The sequence below is a fragment of the Onychomys torridus genome, chromosome 11, assembly GCF_903995425.1.
Source record: "Onychomys torridus chromosome 11, mOncTor1.1, whole genome shotgun sequence".
NCBI lineage: Eukaryota > Metazoa > Chordata > Mammalia > Rodentia > Cricetidae > Onychomys > Onychomys torridus.
Window position 1 is genome coordinate 72787832 of NC_050453.1, and position 22187 is coordinate 72810018.

The window sequence follows — 22187 nt, forward strand, 5'->3', positions numbered from 1 at the left end:
GTGTGTGTGTGTGTGTGTGTGTGTGTGTAGGCTGGAGGTCATCCTCACAGGTCATTCTTTAGATGCTGTCCACCTTGAATATTGAGACATAATCTCTCCACTGGGAAGAGGTGCTCAGTGAGTCCCTACACGTCCACCTGTCTCCACCTCCCCAGCACTGGGATCTCAAATACGCCACCATGCCACAATATTTTATGTAGGTGTAGGGGGTCAAACTCTGATCCTTCAGTCTGTGTAGTAATCATCTCTCCGGCCTAAGCTCTTTATTTCTTACAACAGCTTTGAGTGTCTCCAATGTAACTTAAAAAATCTAAAGCAAATACCTTAACATTATCTAGTGAGTTATTGGAAACCTGTTTAAATTGTTTGGATTAGATATCTCTACCAAATTCTTCAAAGTTTAGTATGGTCCATATTACAGAGTACCATCACACAATATCTAAGTATTATCAAATGACCAGAATGAAAGATATCTTTAAGTATATGTTCCATAAATACACTGTACTACACCACACACAATTCATGCAGTCTTGACACTCTGAAATCTGAAACACTAGTCGCCCTAGTGACCTTTAATTGTCAACTTGACAAACAGCATAGAGACATCTGGAAGGCAATTCCCGAGACTGAAGAATTTCCTACACCAGGTGAGCACATGGGGATTTCTGTGCGGAGCTGTCTTGATTGTTACTGTGGGCGCCATCATCCCCTGAGCAGTCCGGGCTGTGTAAGAAAGCTGCCGAAGCATGAGCTCATGAATGAGCCAACCACCCACGTGCACCTCATGCTCCTGCTTGAGTTCCTGCCCTGACTTCCCATGAGCAGTCTGGGGCTGTGTAAGAAAGCTGCCTAAGCATGAGCTCACAAATGAGCCAACCACCCATGTGCACCTCATGCTCCTGCCCTGACTTCCCATGGTGATGGACTGTGACCTGAAAGTCTAAGCCAAATAAACCCTTTTGTACCCTATGTTACTTCTGGTCCCAGTGTTTGCCACGGTAACAGACTGAAACTAGAATGCTGGCTATATTGATACCTTCTTTCTACACAAAGAAACTCCACCTGAGTACTACTCATTTGTTAGTTTGACAGGGTAGGGCAAGAGTTCTCCCAACCTTTAGTGACCTTTTCTTTCCATAGCTATGATCATATGATACTGTCACTTTTCCATACATATTTCACATGTGGCATGAAAGAATAATTTCATGCCATGAATATTCATGAGTTCAATTTGTAGTTTCCAACTGTCTATGAATTCTAAACTCTTAATTTGAGACTACAAATGGATAAAGATTTTAATCAAATATTGGAGGCATTTTTCCACTATTATTTATTATGATCTTTCTTGTCAGTTAAAGATATTTAGCCAAATCAGAAATAGTAGAGGACATAAAAATCATCACATACAAAAACTACTTTCATCTTAATGATAACTTCTCAATCAGAAAAATTAAGGCACAGGATGTCAAGACTGTGGTTTGACACTAATATACACCTTCTGTGGGATGTTTTAGGAGTTTGTTTTTAATTCTTTGTGTGCTGGGGGGCGGGGTAAGCTCATGAGAGCAATGAGTACAGTACCCACAAGGCCAGAGGAGAAAGCTGGATCTCCTGAAGCTGGAGTTACAGGCGGTTATGAGGCACCCAATGTGGGTTCTGGGAACTGAACCAAGGTCCTCTGTAAGAGTAGCAAACGCTTCTAAGTGCTGAGCAATTTCTTTACACCATCTGTATTTTCTTAAGTCAAGTACAAAGGTATAGAGGAAAATAAGTCTTCAGTATATATTTAAGAGGATTTAGACTTAGCTGTAGATTCTGATTTCATCCTTTTCTTTATACAAATCCACAAATGTTTACTTTTTAAAAATAATTTTCTGGTATCAAAGAGTCTGGACCTGAATGTCTGCTACAGTTAAATGGCTGGGTTTGAGTTCCACAAATTCCCTTGCTATTTCACATCTCAGAGACAGATGCTAGGGCTATTTCGGTACTATACTAAGCAGGAACCCAAAATAACCTAGCTACCTTGAGAGTGATTACAATATTTTTGTGTCATGGAAGATGGTTAAAAAAACAAGCAAAATACTAGTAAATTCCTCTATGAAGATAAGGAATCCCTTAGCAAATATTTTTCTGTGAGTATATATGCCATGTACACATGTACATGTGCACAAGCACACCCATGCACACAGAAGCCAGAGACAACTTGAGGTCCCATTCCTTGGGGGTCCTTCAGTTTGTTGTTTGAGACAGGGTCTCTCACTGGCCTGGAAATCACCAATTAAATATTTTCGAGAACTTGACTCTGAAATTACAACACAGCTTACATACACACAACTTTAGTGCATCAGGTAATGTGAGGAGCTACAATAAAGAGCCTACCCCATGATAATTACAGCAATCACCAATCAAAGGTACAATAAACACCAGGGTCTATGCTGACTGAGGAGGGAGTGTGTCTAATTTCAGGCACTCTAGTTAAGCTCACACATGACACAAGGTTACCCTCAAGATCCTCCACACAGCATACAGTCTACACGACTACTGAGTAAAGTACCTGCAGGACCTGATCATCCACAGAAAGGCCTTTCAACACTGTTCCCTGACCTTGTACTCTAAGCAAAGTTACTATATTACCACAGACCACATAACCTGCCACTTCAGTCCAGCAAGTCAAGGTTGGTTTGCAAACTACGATCAGCTGCAGTTGCATGACTTATTAGAGTGTAGAAACTGACACCTGGTCTTCCTTTTCTTTCCCATGCTCCCCTTTTCCATCTTCTCACTGGTAGTCACTGTGACTGTTCAAATGCCTCTATTACCTGCCATTGTTATTCAGACACTGGGGGATGATGGGACCCTCTGACATTAGGTCTGCAGTTTAACCACTTCCAGAAGAAAAACTCCATTTCTGAAGGGAAACAAAAGGGTTTGCACACAAAACTCCGAGCTCTTACCACACCTGAAATGGGATTTGAACTTAGCTGTATCTGAGATCAACGGCTCTTATTAACTACCCCAGGAAGGCAGGAAAAACATAGCCCTTTTCCATGAATGTTTTCACTGGTTCAAAGCACTGACAAACCATTACTCCTGCACAGTGATGTATATAAGATATATTTGAATACTTACTGTCTAAATTAAACTAAAAATTTTCTTTTTATCAGAAGGCAGCCATTATTGTTAGTGTATATTTTTCTCTTGAAAGACAGGGCAAAGGGAATATTTTCTTTTTTTTAAATTTATTTATTTACTTATTTATTTGTTTGTTTAATTAATTAATTATTCATTTATTTTGGTTTTTCAAGACAGGGTTTCTCTGTAGTTTGGCACCTTTCCTGGAACTCACTCTGCAGTCCTGCCTGGCCTCAAACCCACAGAGATCTACCTGCCTCTGTCTCCAAAGGGGATATTTCTATACAAGGAGCTTAAATGTAACTTTATGCATGTTATAGATCAGTTTTAAAAATATGCTTTCAATATATCTATTAGAAAAATAAAATAAAATAAAAGCACAACTATACACATCACTGCTGGTTTTACTTGTGCACGAATTTACCCAAAACAACAACAATGAACAGCTGTGATGGAAATAGTTCCCAAAACAAATCCAATGAGTATCAGATTAGCTAAAAAATTAACTGGGAGATGGAGACATGAATCAGTGGTTAGTGTTTGCTGTACAAGCATGAAGACCAGAGTTTGAAACCCCAGAAACCCCAGGTAAGTGTGGCAACCAGCCTATATTTCCATCCTGGGAAGGTGTATGCAGAGGATCCCCACAGCAACCTGTTTAATGAGACTGGCCAATCAGCAAATTCTGCTCTGCCTGAGAGACCCTGCCTCAAAGAACGAGGTGGAAGAGCAAAGAGGATGATTCTTAATGTCAACCTTAGAAGTCCACATCCATAAACCATGCGTGTGCAAGCAAAAACATGCACGCACGCGCACACACACACACATCACATATATACACAAACAAAAAAATGAAAAAAAGAGAAAAGAAAAATGAGAGAAAACTGATATATCTGTTCAGATTAAAAACCACCAGTGTCTCCTTGACATGACAGGACAGCCACACTTTGGAACTCAAAGCTGCTGTGGTTACCTTCACAGGACCCACACAAAAGATCAAGCCAATCCACATTCCAGCATGGAGGGGGAGGGTTCACAAGTTCCCACCCCTAACTTGAAGAGCTACTGACAGTTGATGGTTTCTGAGGGAGACTGTTTCCTTTAAGAGTGGGACTCCTGGTAGGTCCACCATGTTCCAATGGAAGATCCCACACCCATGAGTATATATGGGCGACACAAATTGTACTTGGTGAATTATAAGAAAAAAAAAAAAAAGAGGACAAGAAGTTACGAGGGGTGAGGGGCGAAAGATGGATCTGGGAGGAAGTAGAGGGAGGAATGAGGAGTAAATATGATCAAAATGCATTTATGCATGTTTGAAATTCTCAATAAGAATACATGTTAAAAAAAAAAAAACTTGGGGTTTTTTTTTACTGATACATTCTCCCAGTAGTATTTTTATGTAAGGGACCAGAATTATTTTTTATTACTATAACCAAAGATCATGCATGAGCTAGACAAAAGGAAAATCTGTAACACTTTATCCCAAACTAGAACTACTTTTGTAGGGTGAATTTGGAGGTTAGTACAGAGAAAGCCCTGCCCTCCACAAAGTAAAATGGACACCTAATTAAGTAACTATGGGACCTTCTTTCCCTGTGGGACAGACAGCTCATGGGACAATTCTCCTGTAGTATTGACACACCATGTAATAATGGCCCAGCACATGCATTTCAAAATCCAAGAGCTTACAGAAACTTTAGGAAAAGAAATTCAAACATCATCTTGGCACTTGCAAAGGACATACTTATAGGACCCTGGAGAACTAATGACATCACAGTCTATTCCCAAGGGACCTGCGAACGACTGACTGACTGACTGACTGGGGAGTTTCACTTCCATGTCACCAATTTCCAACTCTGGGTGCTTGGACATATGTCTCAGGTTGTTTTCCTGACCTAGTGTCAGAGCCCACCCAGTAAAGCAAAATCTCAGTATGAAAAGGGTAATACATAGAGGCCTCCCTGGCCAGCCTTCCCACGTGAAGAGCCAGAAACCTGGCATCTTTTTATGGAAGAAAAGCTTCAATGACCCAGGGCAGGGAAGTTAGTAGGGAGTTTGTGTCGATGTTCTGCCATGCTCCTAAATTTGCCATACAGCATCCCCACCTGCTTATCTGAGCGAATCCCAGGCCTGAGGACTGTTTCTCAGCTCTTTGTGTTATTTTAAACTGCCAAAGCTTCCTTTAAAAAATAAAGTATCTTAATATATTCTTTTCAAATTTCTTACATTTATAGAACGTATGTTGATCATATTACTTTCTTCTTGTGACCTCTTTTCACTGCTAAAATTTTTATGTAACTCTAGGCAGACAAGCATATAAATAAGATATACAAATCAAACATACACTGATAAAAAAAACCATAAAGAAAGCTATTCTTTGTAAAATAAAAAGGTGTAGTTTTACCATTTATTAAAAATAAAAACAAATTTAAAAACTAATGAGATAGATATGTTTGCTTATTTTTACATAAGCAATTAAGTCTTGGCAAATATTTGACACTGTAAGAAACGAAGATTTTTCAATGTTTTTCATAACTAACTGATACTTTTATTTCATAATTGTCAATTTTGTGAATACTACTTCACATAAATGCATAGTGTAAAAAGGCAAAGATATGTCTAGGGCCATTATGGAAACTGTCAAAATTTCTATCCTAATCCCATGCTAAAACTCAAGTTATCAACATACACAGAAATTTAAAAATCAAACATTCTAATGTGATACAGTCTAAACATATATTAATGTGTTGCTTCCATGCTGTAGATCACCAGGAGGAAAATATTAAAATTTTTGTTCTTTACAGTGAAACTGCCATGTTGCTCTCAGATCTTAAAAAAAAAAAAAAATGTAAAGTACAATAAAGACAGTAAAAATCGTAACACACAGTGCCCTGGTTGCTGAGCCATGTGTCTTAGGCAGCATTCAGCAGGGCAGTACTGCATAGCTTAACATACTGAAGAGTATGGAGTGTGTTCAGAATGAAGGCTGCAGCCCAGGTGCACACTACCAGAGATACCTCAGAATCATCCCCTGCTTGTTTGGAATCAGAACATTGAGAAGCCTGCCCTTGTCCCCAGTTGTCTGTGCAATGTGAACCCTCCTGAGATCATGACTGACGGTTTCGGAAGCCGGATCCTACATCACCTCTGGTGATCTTGTGTACTCAGGTAGTTCTGGCATCCAGTAGAAGGAGATAAGTTTAATCCAACTGATTCCCTGCTCCATGATCAAGACCACTTACAAGAAGTCAGCACAGTAGGCAAAATGCTTGCCTTGGATGCCCAAGGACCAGCTTCAAAACTCACTTCTGTACAGAAATAACACAATTTTAACATCCCACGGCTATGGCGACTACTACCTGAGCCCACAGAGCCAGGAGTGGGCCTTCACTCACCGCCAGAGACTTCGGTGTTGCTCCCTGAGCTGTGTCAGCAGATGCTCAATGCACTTATTCGAGTCCATGTATTCCTGCACAAACAGAACAAGTGGGATACCAGCTCACTGGTCATTCACCACAAACTACACATGAACATTTCAAAACAATATTCAAGTGTCTATTTTGGTAACATTAAATTTTTTTTCATCAACTTGACATATGAAATCTAAAGCCACTAAAAAAAAAGTCACTGTAGGTTGGGAAATGGTTTACTGGGTCAATGAGGATCCAAGTTGAATCCCCAGAACCTATGTTTAAAAAAATAAAGTCAAGCCGGGTGGTGGTGGCACACACCTTTAATCCCAGTACTTGGAAGGCAGAGCCAGGAGGATCTCTGTGAGTCTGAGGCCAGCCTGGTCTACCAAGTAAGTTCCAGGAAAGGCGCAAAGCTACACAGAGAAATCCTGTCTTGAACCCCTCCCCCCAAAATAAGTAAATAAATAAGTAAATAAGTAAATAAGTAAATAAGTAAATAAATAAATAAATAAATAAATAAATAAATAAATAAAAATAAAGTCAGGTGTGGTGACGTTTATTTATAATCCCAGCTCTGGAGAAACTGGGTCTTCTGGTCAGTCAACCTAGAATCAATGACAGACCCTGTCTCAAAAGATGATGGAGCCCTGAAAAAAATGACTGAGGTCGTCAACTGGCATTCATTGTGCACACACATGCATGGAAAGTCATTGTAACCATCACTATGCTCTGAGACGACATCTCTTTCTGTCAAAGAATGATTTTCCACAAGATAATCTTTCATCCCTTTCCCTGGTTCTAGAAATCTAGGCCTCTGCAGTCTACAGGTATGGTCATTTGTCAAGGTATCACTTCTCTACGTCATGTGACAGCTTCTATAAACAAACTCCCAAAGTGAATTTGGGGTTTACTGAATCGGTGGGAACTCCCCTGACTTACAAAAAAGCCAACATTTCATGCTTATAAACACTGGAGTCCATGTGTTCTACTCCAAAACACAGGAAGCTATGTTGGGGCCCTTAGAAGAAACATTATGTATATGTGGAGGCCTTGGGGTAGTCATTTTCTTTTTCTTTTCCCTTTTTAAGATTTTATGTATTTTATGTACACAGCATTCTGCCTGCATGCCATAAGAGGGCACCAGATTATACATGGTTGTGAGCCAACATGTGGTTGCTGGGAATTGAACTCAGGGCCTCTGGAAGAGCAACCAGTGTTCTTATCTGCTGAGCCATCTCTCCAGCCCCAGGGGGTAGTCAAGTAAAAATAAACTATATAGAACATTTTATATGGGTATCATATTCTTTGTACACATTCACTTTCATACACACACACACACACACACACACACACACACACGTCATCATCTTCTTATACATACATATGACTTATAACTCTTTTAGTGTCTAAGAACAGCTAAAAAGTAAGGCACATCCTGTTCTATGAAGATGTGATGCAGATGAGGAAGTCTTTGATCCAATAGATGATGACTACATTTGTTGACAATCACACAACTGTAGCTGTGTGAGTTTAGCTCTGGCCTCTCTATTACAGTCCACTGGTCTACATGTTTGTGTCTCTGCCAGAGCCAGGCTGTTTCTGTCACTGTGGCTCTGTAGGACAATTTCAGATGGAGTTTCATGACACACCCAGCACTGTTGTTTCTTCTGAAGGTGACTTTGGCTGTCCAGGGTCTTAGGTGCTTCCATATGAATTCCAGAATTGCTTTTCCTAGATCTTGAAGTTTTGGTGGGCACTGTAGTGCATCTATAGATGGCTTTCATAATATGGCATTTTCGTGTTATTAATTCTGTCAATCCATGAGCATGTGAAGTCTTTCTATCTTCTAGTGGTTTCTCTGATTTTTTTTTTTCTTTTAGCTCTTAAATTTTTCACAGTAGGGGCATTTCCCTTGAGAGAGACAGGGAGATACTTAAAGAGAAAAAAAGGGATCAGGAGAAAGGAAGGAAAGACCTCAAGAGGAGAGGGGGAAGAAAGGATGGAGGGACATGTGACCCAACAGCCAGCTTGCAGAGACGAAGGGGACCAGCAAGAGGAAGACCTGGGCATGGGGAAGGAGGGTGAGGGAGGAGAGTCAATTAGAATTTATAATAAAACATTGTTTGAAAGGCCAAATTGAACTCCATTGCTTAATTTTAATGATTTGTAAAGATCTATTTTTTTCAATTACATGCATGTGTGGAGGAGAATGTGCCAGTGATTGCAGAGCCTGCGGAGGCCAGAGGAGAACAAGGATCCCTGCAACTAGAGTTACAGATAGCTGTGTACCACCTGATGTGGGTACTGGGTACCAAACTCAGGGCCTCTACAAGGGCAAGTGCTCTTAACCACTGAGCCATCTCTCCAGCCTCCAAATCCATTACTTTGTAAGCTATTTTAAAATTGTATATAAACTTATTTGTGTGGTCAAACCCATGTTTTTAAAAAAACAAAACATATCTGAAAAAATGAAGAATTCATTTTTCACATGAAAATCCTATAGAAAAGTCTACAGACTATGAAATCAGAATTTTGAATTTGTTATTTTTGAATACATGGCCCATAGATGATAGTGCTTCAATTACTACTTGAAGGGTGTAAAATGCTACGGGCTACTGTTTCACTCTGGACATTTTTCCTGCTTGAAGAACTAACCGGAAGATCTCTGCTTCTCCAGCACAGTTGGTAGAGACTGAATGGTACACAGTGGTTTCAACATTAAAGGTACCAGGAGACCTGCTGTTTTATGTCTGTGGATTTTCAAATACACTAGGGGCTTGGGTTAAAGTTGATGTTTCTCTTTCTAAAGTACAGATCATTATTAAACATTATATATAATCTATCACTTCTACACGGATATTCTCTTAACGGGAGAGTGGAACGGCAAAGAGTCGAGCCAAAGCCACTGGAAGGTTCCAGACCTGAACTCACGACCCTGACTCCACCCAGCCAGACTCTTACCTTACTACCTTTCCAAACACTTTCTAGCACATAATAGCATGCATTTTCAGAGTGCCACAAGTCTCTAAAAATGTATTATTTAAGATATCATAATTCAGTAACAAAGACTCAGATAAAGAGTCATATGCAGCCAGGCGGTGGTGGCGCATGCCTTTAATCCCAGCACTCGGGAGGCAGAGGCAGGCAGATCTTTGTGAGTTCGAGGCTAGCCTGGTCTACAGAGCAAGATCCAAGAAAGGCACAAAGCTACACAGAGAAACCCTGTCTCAGAAGAAAAAAAAAAAGAGTCATGCCTAATGAATTGATATGCATCTTCGGGTGACCATGGAGTAAGTCCTTAAGTAAAAATACCAGGGTGTCAAAAACAAAGCAGGGCCGGGCCGTAGTGGTGCACACCTGTAATCCCAGCACTCAGGAAGCAGAGGCAGGTGGATCTCTGTGAGTTTCAGGACAGCCTCCAAAGCTACAGAGAAACCCTGTCTCAAAACAAACAAACAAACAAACAAAAAACCACACACACACACACACACACACACACACACACACACACACACACACACAAACCTGAAGCAGACCAGAGATCCTTGCATACCCATGTTTATTGCTGCCAAGATATGGATCAGCACAGGTGCTCATCATTAGATGAGAGGATAAAGAAAATGTTACACACACACACACACACACACACACACACACACACACACACACTTAGAGAGAAAGAGAGAGGGGGAGTTAAAGTAGAAACATTGAGGATGAAAAATCTAGAAGGAAGTGGGAGGAGGAGCAAGCAAAGTCAGATCAAACAGGGCCCAGAGAGTATTCAGTGGGCTGACACATTGGCAATACAAGCCCAAGAACTGGAGACTGACCCCCGGAATCCACATCAAATTCTGGGTCCAATGGTGGGCATCTGTAGTCCCACCGCCCCTACAGTGAGATTGGGGGCAAAGAGAAGCATGTCCTAGAAGTGCATGCGCACTTAGCAGTGGTAAAAATAAGAGAGACCCTACCTCAACAAGGTGGAAGGAGAGAACTGATCCCCAAAGTTGAGCTCTGACCTCCACAACCATGGTGTAACACATTAATACCCACACTGATACATGCATACATACATACATAAATACATACATACATACACAAGAAAATAAATTCAAAAATATAAAATAGTGTACATTTCTTCTCTATATACAATCTAGATTTAATGATCTATAGTATATGCACATATATACATATTTACCTATGCATATATGTATTTCTCTGTGTAGCTCTAGCTGTCCTAGAACTCACTATATAGACCAGGCTGGCCTCAAACTCCTTATGTAGGCCTATCTAGTCTTGAACTCACAGAAATCCACCTGCCTCCTTATAGGCATGTACCACCAACCCAAGCCTCATAAAATCATTTTAAGAAGCTGCTGAGAAAAGGATCCAGAAGAAGAAGGGGCCTGAACACAGTACGCAATGGAGTCAGCTAATACAAAAGCCCAGAGACATTATTTGGAAATGAGCCCAGAGGACAGTGAGATCTGGGAATCTGAATGGGAGTGAAGAGTCTGCAGTGCAGTCTGTTTAGGTGGGAATGGAGGTACTCACCCTGGAAAACAGTTTGGATTAAAGCTCCTACACTGAGCGGTCCTTCTGATAAGGCCATGGGTGTTCAAGTCCACAAGGAGAGTAATGGGGCTGGAGAGGTGGTTCAGGAATTAAGAGCACTGCAGAGGACCTAGGTTCAATTCCCAGCACTCACATGATGCCTCACAACCAGCTGTCACTCCAGTTCCCGCAGTAATGACAAACACTTTCTGACTCCATGACTTAGGCTCAAATCCTGGTTTTGATCTTATTGGCTGTGTTCTCCTGATTAATTACTTTAAGCTTTGTATGTCTTAGTTTCGTTGTCTCTGTCAGAAGGATAAGTGACATTAGCTTGTAGTGGCATCATAAGGGTTAAGTAGGTCTATACCGTCATGCATACCACATAGGACACACAGCTCTCCTCAGGGAACTGCCCTCCTCTCAAAAGAGCTCTCACTGCTCAAAATGAGGTCACTATCCATGGTCTCTCCCTTCCAGGGCTTCAAGATTTTTCTATTTGTAAAGCTTGGGAACTAAAGTTTTCTGGAGATGCTGACCCTGTATCGAAGCTCCTTCACGTGGAGTAACCCTGACTGACTATGGAAAGATAAAATACTGTAGAAAGAGAGCCAAGATAACCTTGGGCTACCTCGGCTTTGTAATAACTATTTACCTCAACAAATTTAGCAAACCTAACATTTGGGGACTATTAGGTAAAGTTCTTGGACTATCTCATTAAACTCAACAGACTATACCAATCCTAAAGCTGGGATTTTGTCATCAGAAATAGAGATTTCCTCTTATTGGTGTACTGATCTCTGTGTGTGTGTGTGTGTGTGTGTGTGTGTGTGTGTGTGTGTTAACCTGAGATGTGTGTGTGTACTGTACTGACCTGTGACGTGTGTGCACACGACATTTGTGTATTAATCTTCGATACATGCATGGACTCAAGTGTGTGTATATGTAAATTTTATTTTGACTTTTAGTAAATTTTATTTTGACTATTTTATTTGGTGTCTATAAGACTTCACGTGTCCTCGGCCATATTAGAGTACATCATGTAGGATAATTTTAATCTATGCGTGTAGGCCATGATCAGGTCCCCATGATGTTGGAGAAACAACCTCGTTAAATAAAATGGGAGTCAAGACATTTGGAGCAATTAGAAAGCTCCAGGAATGAAAAATCAGTGGGAGATTTTAAAAACTGATTGGTATAGGGCAACAGCTCACGTCAACTTGATTTTCTGTTTATGTTTCTCTTTCTACAGTTTAAATTCTCTGTGGCTGGGAATTAGCATAGAGAGGATATCAAGGCCAAGGTCGGCAAGCAAGGCAACAGTTCTGAATGATTAAGGGAAGCTCCTCATCTGTGTATCCAGCATATTGGGTGTTAACAGCTTAGATGCAAGATTGTAAAACATCAGGAGCAGGGGTGGGGATTTAGCTCAATGGTAGAGCACTGGCCTATGAAGCACAAGGCCCAGGGTTAGATCCTCAGCTCAAAAAAAAAAAAAAAAAAAAAAAAATCAGAAGCGAACTTCTGCCCTCCAGGGTTCTCCCATTGTGCTGTAAGCCTGTATTTAAGACCTCCTCCCTCCTTCAATAAACTGCATTCGACATTAGAAGAAGAAGAGGAGGAGGAGGAGGAGGAGGAGGAGGAGGAGGAGGAGGAGGAGGAGGAGGAAGATCAAGATCATGATGGGGAAACCCACAGAAACAGCTGACCGGTTAGTTGGAGCTCACTGACTCTGGACTGACAGCTTGGGAACCTGCATGGGACCAAACCAGGCCCGCTGAATGTGGGTGACAGTTGTGTGGCTTGATCTGTTAGTGAGGTCCCTGGCAGCAGGGCCAGGACTTATCCCCGGTGCATGAACTGGCTTTTTGGAGCCCATTCCCTGTGATGGGATACCTTGGCTCAGCCTTGATACAATGGGGAGGGGCTAGGCTCTCCTTCAACTTGGTATGCCAGACTTTGTTGACTACCATGGAAGGCCTTACCCACTCTGAGGAGTGGATGGGGGTAGAGTGGGAGGGAGGTGAGGAGGCGGGAGAAAGGGAGGGAGGGGGAACTGGGGTTGGTATGTAAAATGAAAAAAATTTAATAAATAAACAGCACACAGGGAGAGAGAGTCCTGAATATTAGCTGTCAAAATGAAGACATGGAACACAGTCCACAAAGAGGGAAGTGTCATTCCATTTTAGCAGATGAGATTAAAAAATCCTTCAAGAAAACAATTTCCCCTCCTTTAGTGGGTAGCCATCCCAGCCTTGGCCTGGAAGTTCCAACCCCCATTGAGGCTTCGGTAATGGTCACGCCCACAAGGCAGGGCTGAGGGAGGAAGCAGAAGACCCAGGATCAAGAAGAGAAGTCTCTCTTGGTTCCGGGACCCTATACGCTGGAGGTAGACCGAGCAGAGTTTTCCAGAGAACACTGCCGGACTGCACCATACCTTTCCCAGACCCTGCAACCTATCCCTTCATTTGTAAGTTACCCCACAAAATAAACCTCCCTTTTAACTATGTGGAGTGGCCTTAATAATTTCACCAATATCTGACGCCCCATGAGCCTCCGTTCCCCTTGTCCTTGTCAGCATTCTGTTGAAAACATTTCACTGAAGGAAGGATTAAGGAGGCAAGAAGAATCTTGTTACAAGTTGGATTTATATAATGGATTTTTAAATTTTTCAAAGGTACAGCATTAAAGAGACATCTGTTCCAAGGCTAAAACTTATGCAAATATGAATTACTTTAAAGACGTGGTTCAGGAAGTTTGCCTTTCACTTAATTCAAACATTTTGGAGCAATCAGTATGAGACACTGAAAGGGATTAGAGGTTTCGAGATAACGCGTGGTGGCCTTGTATGCCTGTAGCATTTGATGGAACCTGTCATTATTGGAAACAGGTCAGTTCTGAGGGAGGCCCATTAGAACTGAATCCTAAGAATGTAAAGCTCCTGGGTGTCACTCACTTGGAGTGGAGTTCAAAATGTAACTGTCTATTAAAGCTTGCAGAACTCCAAAAGCACTCCTGCAATCTCTCTGTTTTAATTAGCATAATTTACGGCTGCAGAGTTTGGAAAAGTCTGCCAATGGAATTCCCAATCCACCTCCAGGCAGAGATGCAACCACAAGGAAGCCAGATGTTGGAGGCAATGGAAACTCTGTAGATGCAAGAATTTCCACACTTAGGAAATGACTAACTATAATAACAAGAGATATTTCCCTTGAACAAAATTATTTTGTCATCATAATAGAAAGGTACATCTGTATAGCAAATATAAAATACTAAACATAACCACCTTGGGAATGCATGGATGAGCACAGTCACAGCAAGGTAATAGAGAGGAATTCTGGGCTGAGGAGATGGCTCAGTGGGCAAGGTGCCTGCTGCACAACATGAAGCCTCTATTTTGATCCCAGGACTTGTCAAAGCCAGGCCCGGCAGAGCACTCCTGTTGATACCAGGGCCGGTGGTGGAAACAAGCGGATCTTGAGGACTTACAGTCCAGTCAAATGAGCCAAAATGACCAGGGCCAGGTTCAGTAAGAGACCCCGCCTCAAAACAAAAGGTGGAGTGTGACAGCAGACACTCAACACGTGGCCTCCACACATGCACAAATGGGTGAATGCACCCTTACATGTGCATACACATCCATGTACCATACACATTCATATACACATGCATATACCATAAACATTCATATACACATGCATATACCATAAACATTTATATACACATGCATATAAAACACACACACACACACACACACACACACACACATACCAGAGGTATCTCAATTTTAACTGAAATATGTGCCAGTCCACATTCTTCCAAGGAGGTCTTTGTGTGTTAAACACCACAAACCAATCAATTCAGGAACCCCAGCTTTGGCAGATTAACTCCACCTTCATTATCCTCCTACTGGCTGCTCTAATTTCTCTCCCATTCAAGCAACCAGAAGCTTGCCACTGCTGAAAACCCTTCACCACAGCCTTTCTATCAAGGCCACCGAGGACTTCTGCACAAAGGGCTCTCACATTGCCTGCATGCTCTATACCCCAGGGCTGGTTTCTGCTGCTCCTGACATTTTACAACTAGTTCTCTCACTCTTGATATTCTCTGGAAGCTTCTGCCGCCTCTCTGAGATCCTCAGTCTTTTTTGCACCCTGTTCTTGCCCTGTATCGGAAGTAAGGTTTAATTCTAGTTCCTCTTTTACTAAAGTACAAATCATAACCCTGAACAGGTCCCTCTGTATGAGCTTCCAACTCTGCAAAGTCCAGCCCTTCATTTCTGTACACCTCAATATCCACTATAGCACTTAGGACATCAGTCACTCAGAGGTGATTAAATGAATGAGTGGGTGAATGAGTTTTGCAAGTCAGTAGCCTGTCATTTCTCAGCATGGCAGTAGACTGAATGTATAAGAAAGTCACCAGGAGGAAATGAATTGTTTCAGTTACCAGAGTCCTCATCAAACCTCCATTCCTGCCTTGATGGGAAGCACTATAGAGCTCTGTATAATTGGAAAGCCTACTTTGGGTCTCCAGCCATTCCACATTGAATGATTTGACCACAGAAAGCTCAAGGACAAATCTAAATACCAATAATACATCACAGCAGGCAGGAAATGACCAGTGGGGCCAACGCATGGCTGCACTGTGGTACCACAGACATTCTGTTCACCTGAACATCGGATCACAAAATGCTCTTTCCCTCACCAACACTGACCATGGCCCTTGAGCTTATTATCAGTACTGTCCTTCAAAACATAGCCAGACATGTTCTAAATTTATCTCCCATGACTCTCCAAACCTGTCCTGGCACTGGGGTAAAGCAAGACTTTTTCCTTATACAGAGCAAGATATAGACTTGTTGCAGTCCCCAGTGTCTAGAATAAAACTTGATGCCAGGGGGTGATAGTCATTGTTCCAGCCTGAAGGTATTTTTAGAGACTCCCACACAGGGCCTAGACTACTGGGTCCCCTAGCTCAGGAAGATAGTACTGAACTGCTATTGAGGGTTCTCATTTCTTCCCATGGTCTAACACAGATTGCCCCGCCCAGCCCCAGAATTTGGTTTGGTGAGCGTGACTGGAGCCAGGGAGACTCTAACAATCTCCAGAAGATACCTCTGCTGTACTGAAGATCGCTCTTTGCAGATCACCAGCTTGTAGAACAGGGACTGGTTCATCATTGGTCTTATTACTTATCACTGTTCTCTCCAGAAGATGAACGTCAATGTGAACACAGGAGAATCAATCACTCTACAACTGTTTTATTGCAGTTCAGCATGCTTCTAAGTCTTGGGAATATGGCTAAGAATATCCTAAAATTCTGTTCTGATTAAAGTGTATGTGTGTGTGTGTGTGTGTGTGTGTGTGTGTGTGTGTGTGTGTGTTCATGCAGAGCAGGTCTTCCCACCTCCATTAACCCAGTCTAGAAACTCCTGCCCAGACTACCCAAAGATTTGTCTCTATTGGTTGACACTGGTATTAACCACCATGAGATCTTTGATAATGCAAATGAGTATCAGGAATGGGAGTCAAAGAGAGAGTGTGGGAAGGGGAGTGTTCTCTTTTGGTAATGGTCTCTCCCCAGAAGAAGGGCTGAATACCATGTCCTCATTCTACCACACAAGCTCAGTCAGCTCTGTCAAAGAAAAGGGCAGTTGTGGGGTATGGCCATGTCTCTGAAATTAGTGTTCTCCTCCTGCTTGGCTTCCTGAGAACCAGCCTAGGCCTTGCTTGACATCCTAGGACAAGGATCAAATAGCTTCCAGGAGATTCAAATGCCCATCCATCATCATCAGAATGATTCTAGCATGGTTTCTGACAACAGAAAGGACTTAGGATACAGATGTCTCATAAAGATCATGGGTAAACTTGTTAGAAATATGAATTCTCAGCGTTTTATTCAGACCCACTCTTTTGCAGAGGTGGAGGAGCAGGGCAACCTAAGGTTTTTAGAAAATGCTCCAGGTGACTCTGACCTCATTACACTTCAGGAGCCCATGTTTGGTAAAGGAATACACCAGCACCCTACATTTTTTCCCCATGTTACTTGGAAACTCGGTAGCAGGCACTTCTCTTTACCAGGAGACCAAAGGTAAACAGGATCCGCTCCCAGCATCTTCTGCCCTGAGCTCTGCAGCTCGTTATATGTGGAGCAATTTAAGATTAGCCTTAGAAGAGCCCCAAGTGTCTTGTGGTCTGAAGTGATTACACTCCTCTGATTAAAAAGAGCTTTTATTGGTGGTTCCCTGGAGGGCTGATACCACCAGAAGTAAATAGCCCTGCTCCCCTGTTTGAAAGGTAATTAGAAAGCCATTTTGCTCTGACTGTGAGAAGTCTCTCTGACTCAGAAGAAAAGGAGTTTCTTATCTGTTGAAGGACAAGATGAATTAAGTTTGTGATAGAACATGGTTCTAGGAATCTGGACTCTTTTCCTACTGCAGAACTGATGTGGAAACACTGTAGCACACACTGACTTTCAGTTCAAAGAGAGATCTTGTATCTAAAGCCCTCATCTGGGTGCCAAGCCTTCCCCAGAACCAAAGTGGTGCTGGAGTGTATGGGTTCATCCTTCCCACCATCTGGACTCTACTTGCCTTCTCTGTTCTGAAATCTGATGAAATGGTCCCCCCAGCCTCAGCTAAATACCTACTTCAGAAAGCATTCTTCTGGTTGCCAGGATCAGTCTCAGCAGGTCACCCAGCATGCCCTGCAGGCCAGCACAGTTACCACCCCCAGCAAACTTGTTAGAACCACCCTCCTAGGGTTCCCCCCACCCCAAATCCCTGATCTGGATACAGAGGGTCCTTAGCTAGCACATCAGGTGACACTGAGCTCACTAAGTGTCCACCCTGCAGTCCTTTCTTCTCCAAGTCCAAACCACCCCAGCATCCTTTAAGAGTCACAATCCATTTAAGGCTACAGAGAACTGGCATTCCCAGCACCATTCAGTAACAAAGGGTGCAAGGTTTCTTCTTTTAAAATTCTCATTTTTTTGGGGGGGGGGACAGGATATGGGAAATTGGTAGTGGTATCCTTGCTCCCATGCATTAGGCATATATGTGTGTGTGTGTGTGTGTGTGTGTGTGTGTGTGTGTGTGTAATTAAAATAATACAAAACAAGCAACAGCTACAGGTGGGTATAGCCTAAGTTTTGTTCACTATGAACAGGGGAAAGATGGGCTGACGTATAGGATCGGGCACAACACTACAAGGGGCCAGCTGGACTAGCACTGACCCCTTTCCACATTTTTAAATCTCATGAGCATTTGTTCTTACATGTGTGGTCAGGCATGTACCAGAGCATCCACGTGGGGCTCAGAGGACAACCTGCAGAGTCAGTTCTCTCCTTCTCCCATGTGGGCTCTGAGACTCTCCAGGCCCTCAGGCTTGGCTGAGCCATCTCTCCAGGCCCTCAGGCTTGGCTGAGCCATCTCACCATGCCCATAATTGCTGCTGCTGTTACTTGTATCCATCACTTTCTTCACAAGACCCTAAGCTGCTAACCCCATCCCATGAGAGGACTGTGCACTGAGGACACACCAAGGCTCCTGTCTATGCTCTGGAGTAGGACAGTCACCAAGGACAAGCCTCAGACAGGTCACTTACTGGTGGAAGTTACCTACCCTGAGCTCTCTGACCCACCACCAAAATCAGCCACGTTCAGAAGAGACATGCTAAATCAATTCAGGAAGGCAGATTTTCTGTAATCAGGGTTGTTAAAGAGTCATGAAGAACATCAGGAAGTTCATGCAAATATTTGGGGGGGGTTGTTCAGAGTATGCAAATGTCACATAATTAGTTACAGGGTTTTTATGAAAAATTAAATTAAATGCAGTAAGGAATCACGTACAAGAAGAAGGCTAGTTGACAAGGAAAGAACTCCCATTTCTGTGACTGGAGGGCTGGAGATTGAGGTAAACTTCAGGTGACCCTAATTCGGCTATCAATATTGTCACTTATTTCTCAGGGGTCTAACAGCCTAGGCTTCCCAGACTCTGGAGGACATCTGTGTGGGTGCCAAGAACTAGAAATGCCAGTCTGTTTGGGGGCACTAGACTATTGAAACCATCACCAACAGGATAGGCAAATTAGCCTCTTCTTGTAAGGCAAACTTTTAATCCAAACCTCTCTTGAAATCTTGAAATCTCTGTCCCTCTGTCCCTCTGTCCCAGCTGGCCCAGACAGACAGGCTGGAGAGAATTGAGTCTTCCTGCAGACCTGTTTGCAAGACTCTGTAACAGTCACACTTCCAGCCCAGTCTCTCTGGCTAAAGGCTGTGTTTGCTTCTCACTCTGTCTGGGAAATACAGCAATCGGGGCCCAAAAGACCCCTGGCCACTATAAGCCATCCTTGTTTGTTCAAGAGTGGCAACATGAACCTCCCAGGGCTCACAGTGGACAAATCCTGGGTGATCTGGTTGAAACAGAAACTGGACCAGTTCGGCTGTAAACTCTCATGCCACTGAGTAGCCCACATGCCAGTGGAGGGGTTTGCTCATCCTTTACCCATTAACTTCTCTCCAGAAGTCCCATCATCAACCCAGGCAGAGGTACAGAAAAAAGGAGTTACTGTCAGCCTGGGATTCACTCAGAAGGCTCCACAGTCACTACCAACCTCCCCTGTAGGGCAGTTCCCCTCCTAACCATCCTCCTCCTCGTATGTTGAGCTCAGTTATTGGGGCTTCAATGGGACAGGCCTTCAAGTAGGTGAAGGTGGGTTACAGGCAGGGTTTACGCCTGCCCACCACACATATGTACTGTGGAGGAAGTGATGTACACTTTGTGTCCGTATCACAGAAGTGAACTCTACCCTGCAGAAAGAAATCACCAAGTACACATCATCACCAGCTCTGTGCAGGCTCACTGTTAATGCTTGGTCTGTTCTGCCTTAACCCCTCCCAGGCCCCAGAGGAGTACAAGGCTGATACCAGAAGACTCTAACTAACTAGACCCAGTGTTTCAAGAAGTGCCTGATCCCAGACATCTAGGGAATGAGTAAAGCATGTGAGGGATGATAACAAGAGAGGCACAGGAACAGCAAGTCTTGGGTACTTGCTGGCCACCTGGCCAGAGAGCCAGTTCCACAATCAGACTGTATATGCCAGGCCCCACTCTACCCACAGAATCTTCTGCTTAGAGAGAAGATGGAAGACAGGTTGGATAATGTTAATTCTGTTTGCTCAGATTGCCAGCTCTCTGAATGAAGCAGTTTTAAAGGCCCACTTCCTGTCTCTGCTCATTGGCAGCTGTGAATGACAGGCAGGAGTAACACACGCTGGGATATGAATGGTGCATTTTTTTAACATCTTGAACCGTGTTGTCTTAGAGGCCTAAGGGGTGCTGGGCAACACACTGTTGCTTGAGAATCCAGGGTTGTATTTAAGCTCTATGTGAGCATCAGGAACAGAAAGACACAAGGTTTTAGAGACATATTTTTAGCAAATGAAGAAGTCAAAGTTGTCCTGAGGCTGAGAGAAAACTTCATATCTGAATGCTACAACCAAATCTTACAAGGAAAAGATAGCTGACAGGGCAGAAACACTAAGTAAAAATAAAAAGGAGTTGGGGCCAGCGGCACACAACAGACCGGCTGTCCATACACGAAAACACCTATTTTCCTGTCCGACTTGCTATCAAAAGCACCTGACTTCTTCTTGACTGGACCGGATTCTTGCTCTATCTGAGGCTCAGTATAAAACCCTGTGCAGAGGTCTTGTGTTTGCCTCTTATCATTATCCCAACTTCAACTAAACAGAAACTCTAGAACAAGTCCCAATTCCAAAGCAAAACGTTTACCTACCACAGTCAGTACCTTCTGATGTTATACCTCATCTATGGCCAATATTAACCATAATCAGCTTTGAGGTACTGTGTTTTTACAATTGATTCTACACACACACACACACACACACACACACACACACACACACACACACACGGCTCCCCTATAATTTACATGTTTGTCTAGTCATTTTTTAAAACAATATAAATCTACTACTGTATCTCACAGGTCAATCTGTAAAGAGAATTTGGATTACGTCCTCATTTCTGTAAAGCCCATTTTATATATATAGATTAAGAGAAAAGTCAAGAGATTTGGTTAAACACAGTCCTTTTAATCTTTAAATACACTAGTGGTTAAGCTGGTGAAAACTTTAGTACAGTATGCAAAGGATACTGGCAAAGACACCAGTCTGTAGCTAGAAAAGGTCAACTCAGCAACTTTCAGAGATATTGTCCCAACATCAGCCTCCCAACTGCCACTCAGACCCAGGTTCAGGAAAGACAAGGCTGTTTCAGGAATGAGCTCAGAGGAAGGTAATTTGTAGGTTACATTGTACATACTGCTTTCCTTTCAACCCTCCATCATAAAATGTGCTTGTTCATTACTTCATGCCACTAAAATGAGTTTCCATCTCTGTTTTACAGACGAGAAACCTGAACCTGAAGAGTTCTGATGACAACATTAGACCGGGGGGTGGGGGGGGTGGGGGGGGGTGCGGTGTAGGAAGAAAGCGAGTCTTTCCAATCCCTGGAAACCAAGGGTGAAAGCTTACCTTCCCCACAGTGTGCAGCGCTTACTCGGGAGAGTCTCACACAAACTGCATTTGAGAATCTCTCTGGGGATGTGCTCCAGCTAGGATGGCCTTTGGCCTCAGAGCTCTGTTGCCTTCCTCTTAGAAGGAAGGGTGTCCAGAGAAGATTTTGAAGTGCCTTAGTCAGAGAGTCCCACGAATCACCCGGAAGATATGTTGAACAGCCAACTGCCCTCAGAGCTCTGATTCAGTGCTTGGAAGAGAGAGACATGAGCATGTGCATTCTGACACATCCCTAGGGGACCAGGATGCTCAGGCTATCTACACAGGGCTACATTTTCAGAACCACTGGACTGAAAGCATCCTAAATTCCTCTAAGAATTTAAATACAAGAGAGACTTAATATTCTTAGCATTTAGGCCATCTGTAAATAATATCTGTTTACTTATTTGGACACATTCTTTAGGTTTTATTAGCATGTATTAACTATATATAATAATGGGTTTCACCATGACATCTCATACATGTATATAATGCATTTTATCA

At 42.7% G+C, this 22187-nt stretch overlaps 1 protein-coding gene across 1 annotated transcript in view; it reads right to left on the minus strand.

Moving 5' to 3' along the window:
* The window catches only part of Nckap5 (NCK associated protein 5), a 918845-nt gene that overhangs the window by 616304 nt on the left and 280354 nt on the right, over positions 1-22187 (minus strand). The window contains exon 3 of the mRNA XM_036202994.1: positions 6534-6607. Within this exon, the coding sequence (XP_036058887.1) occupies positions 6534-6607 (74 nt within the window). The remainder of the gene's footprint in view (positions 1-6533; positions 6608-22187) is intronic.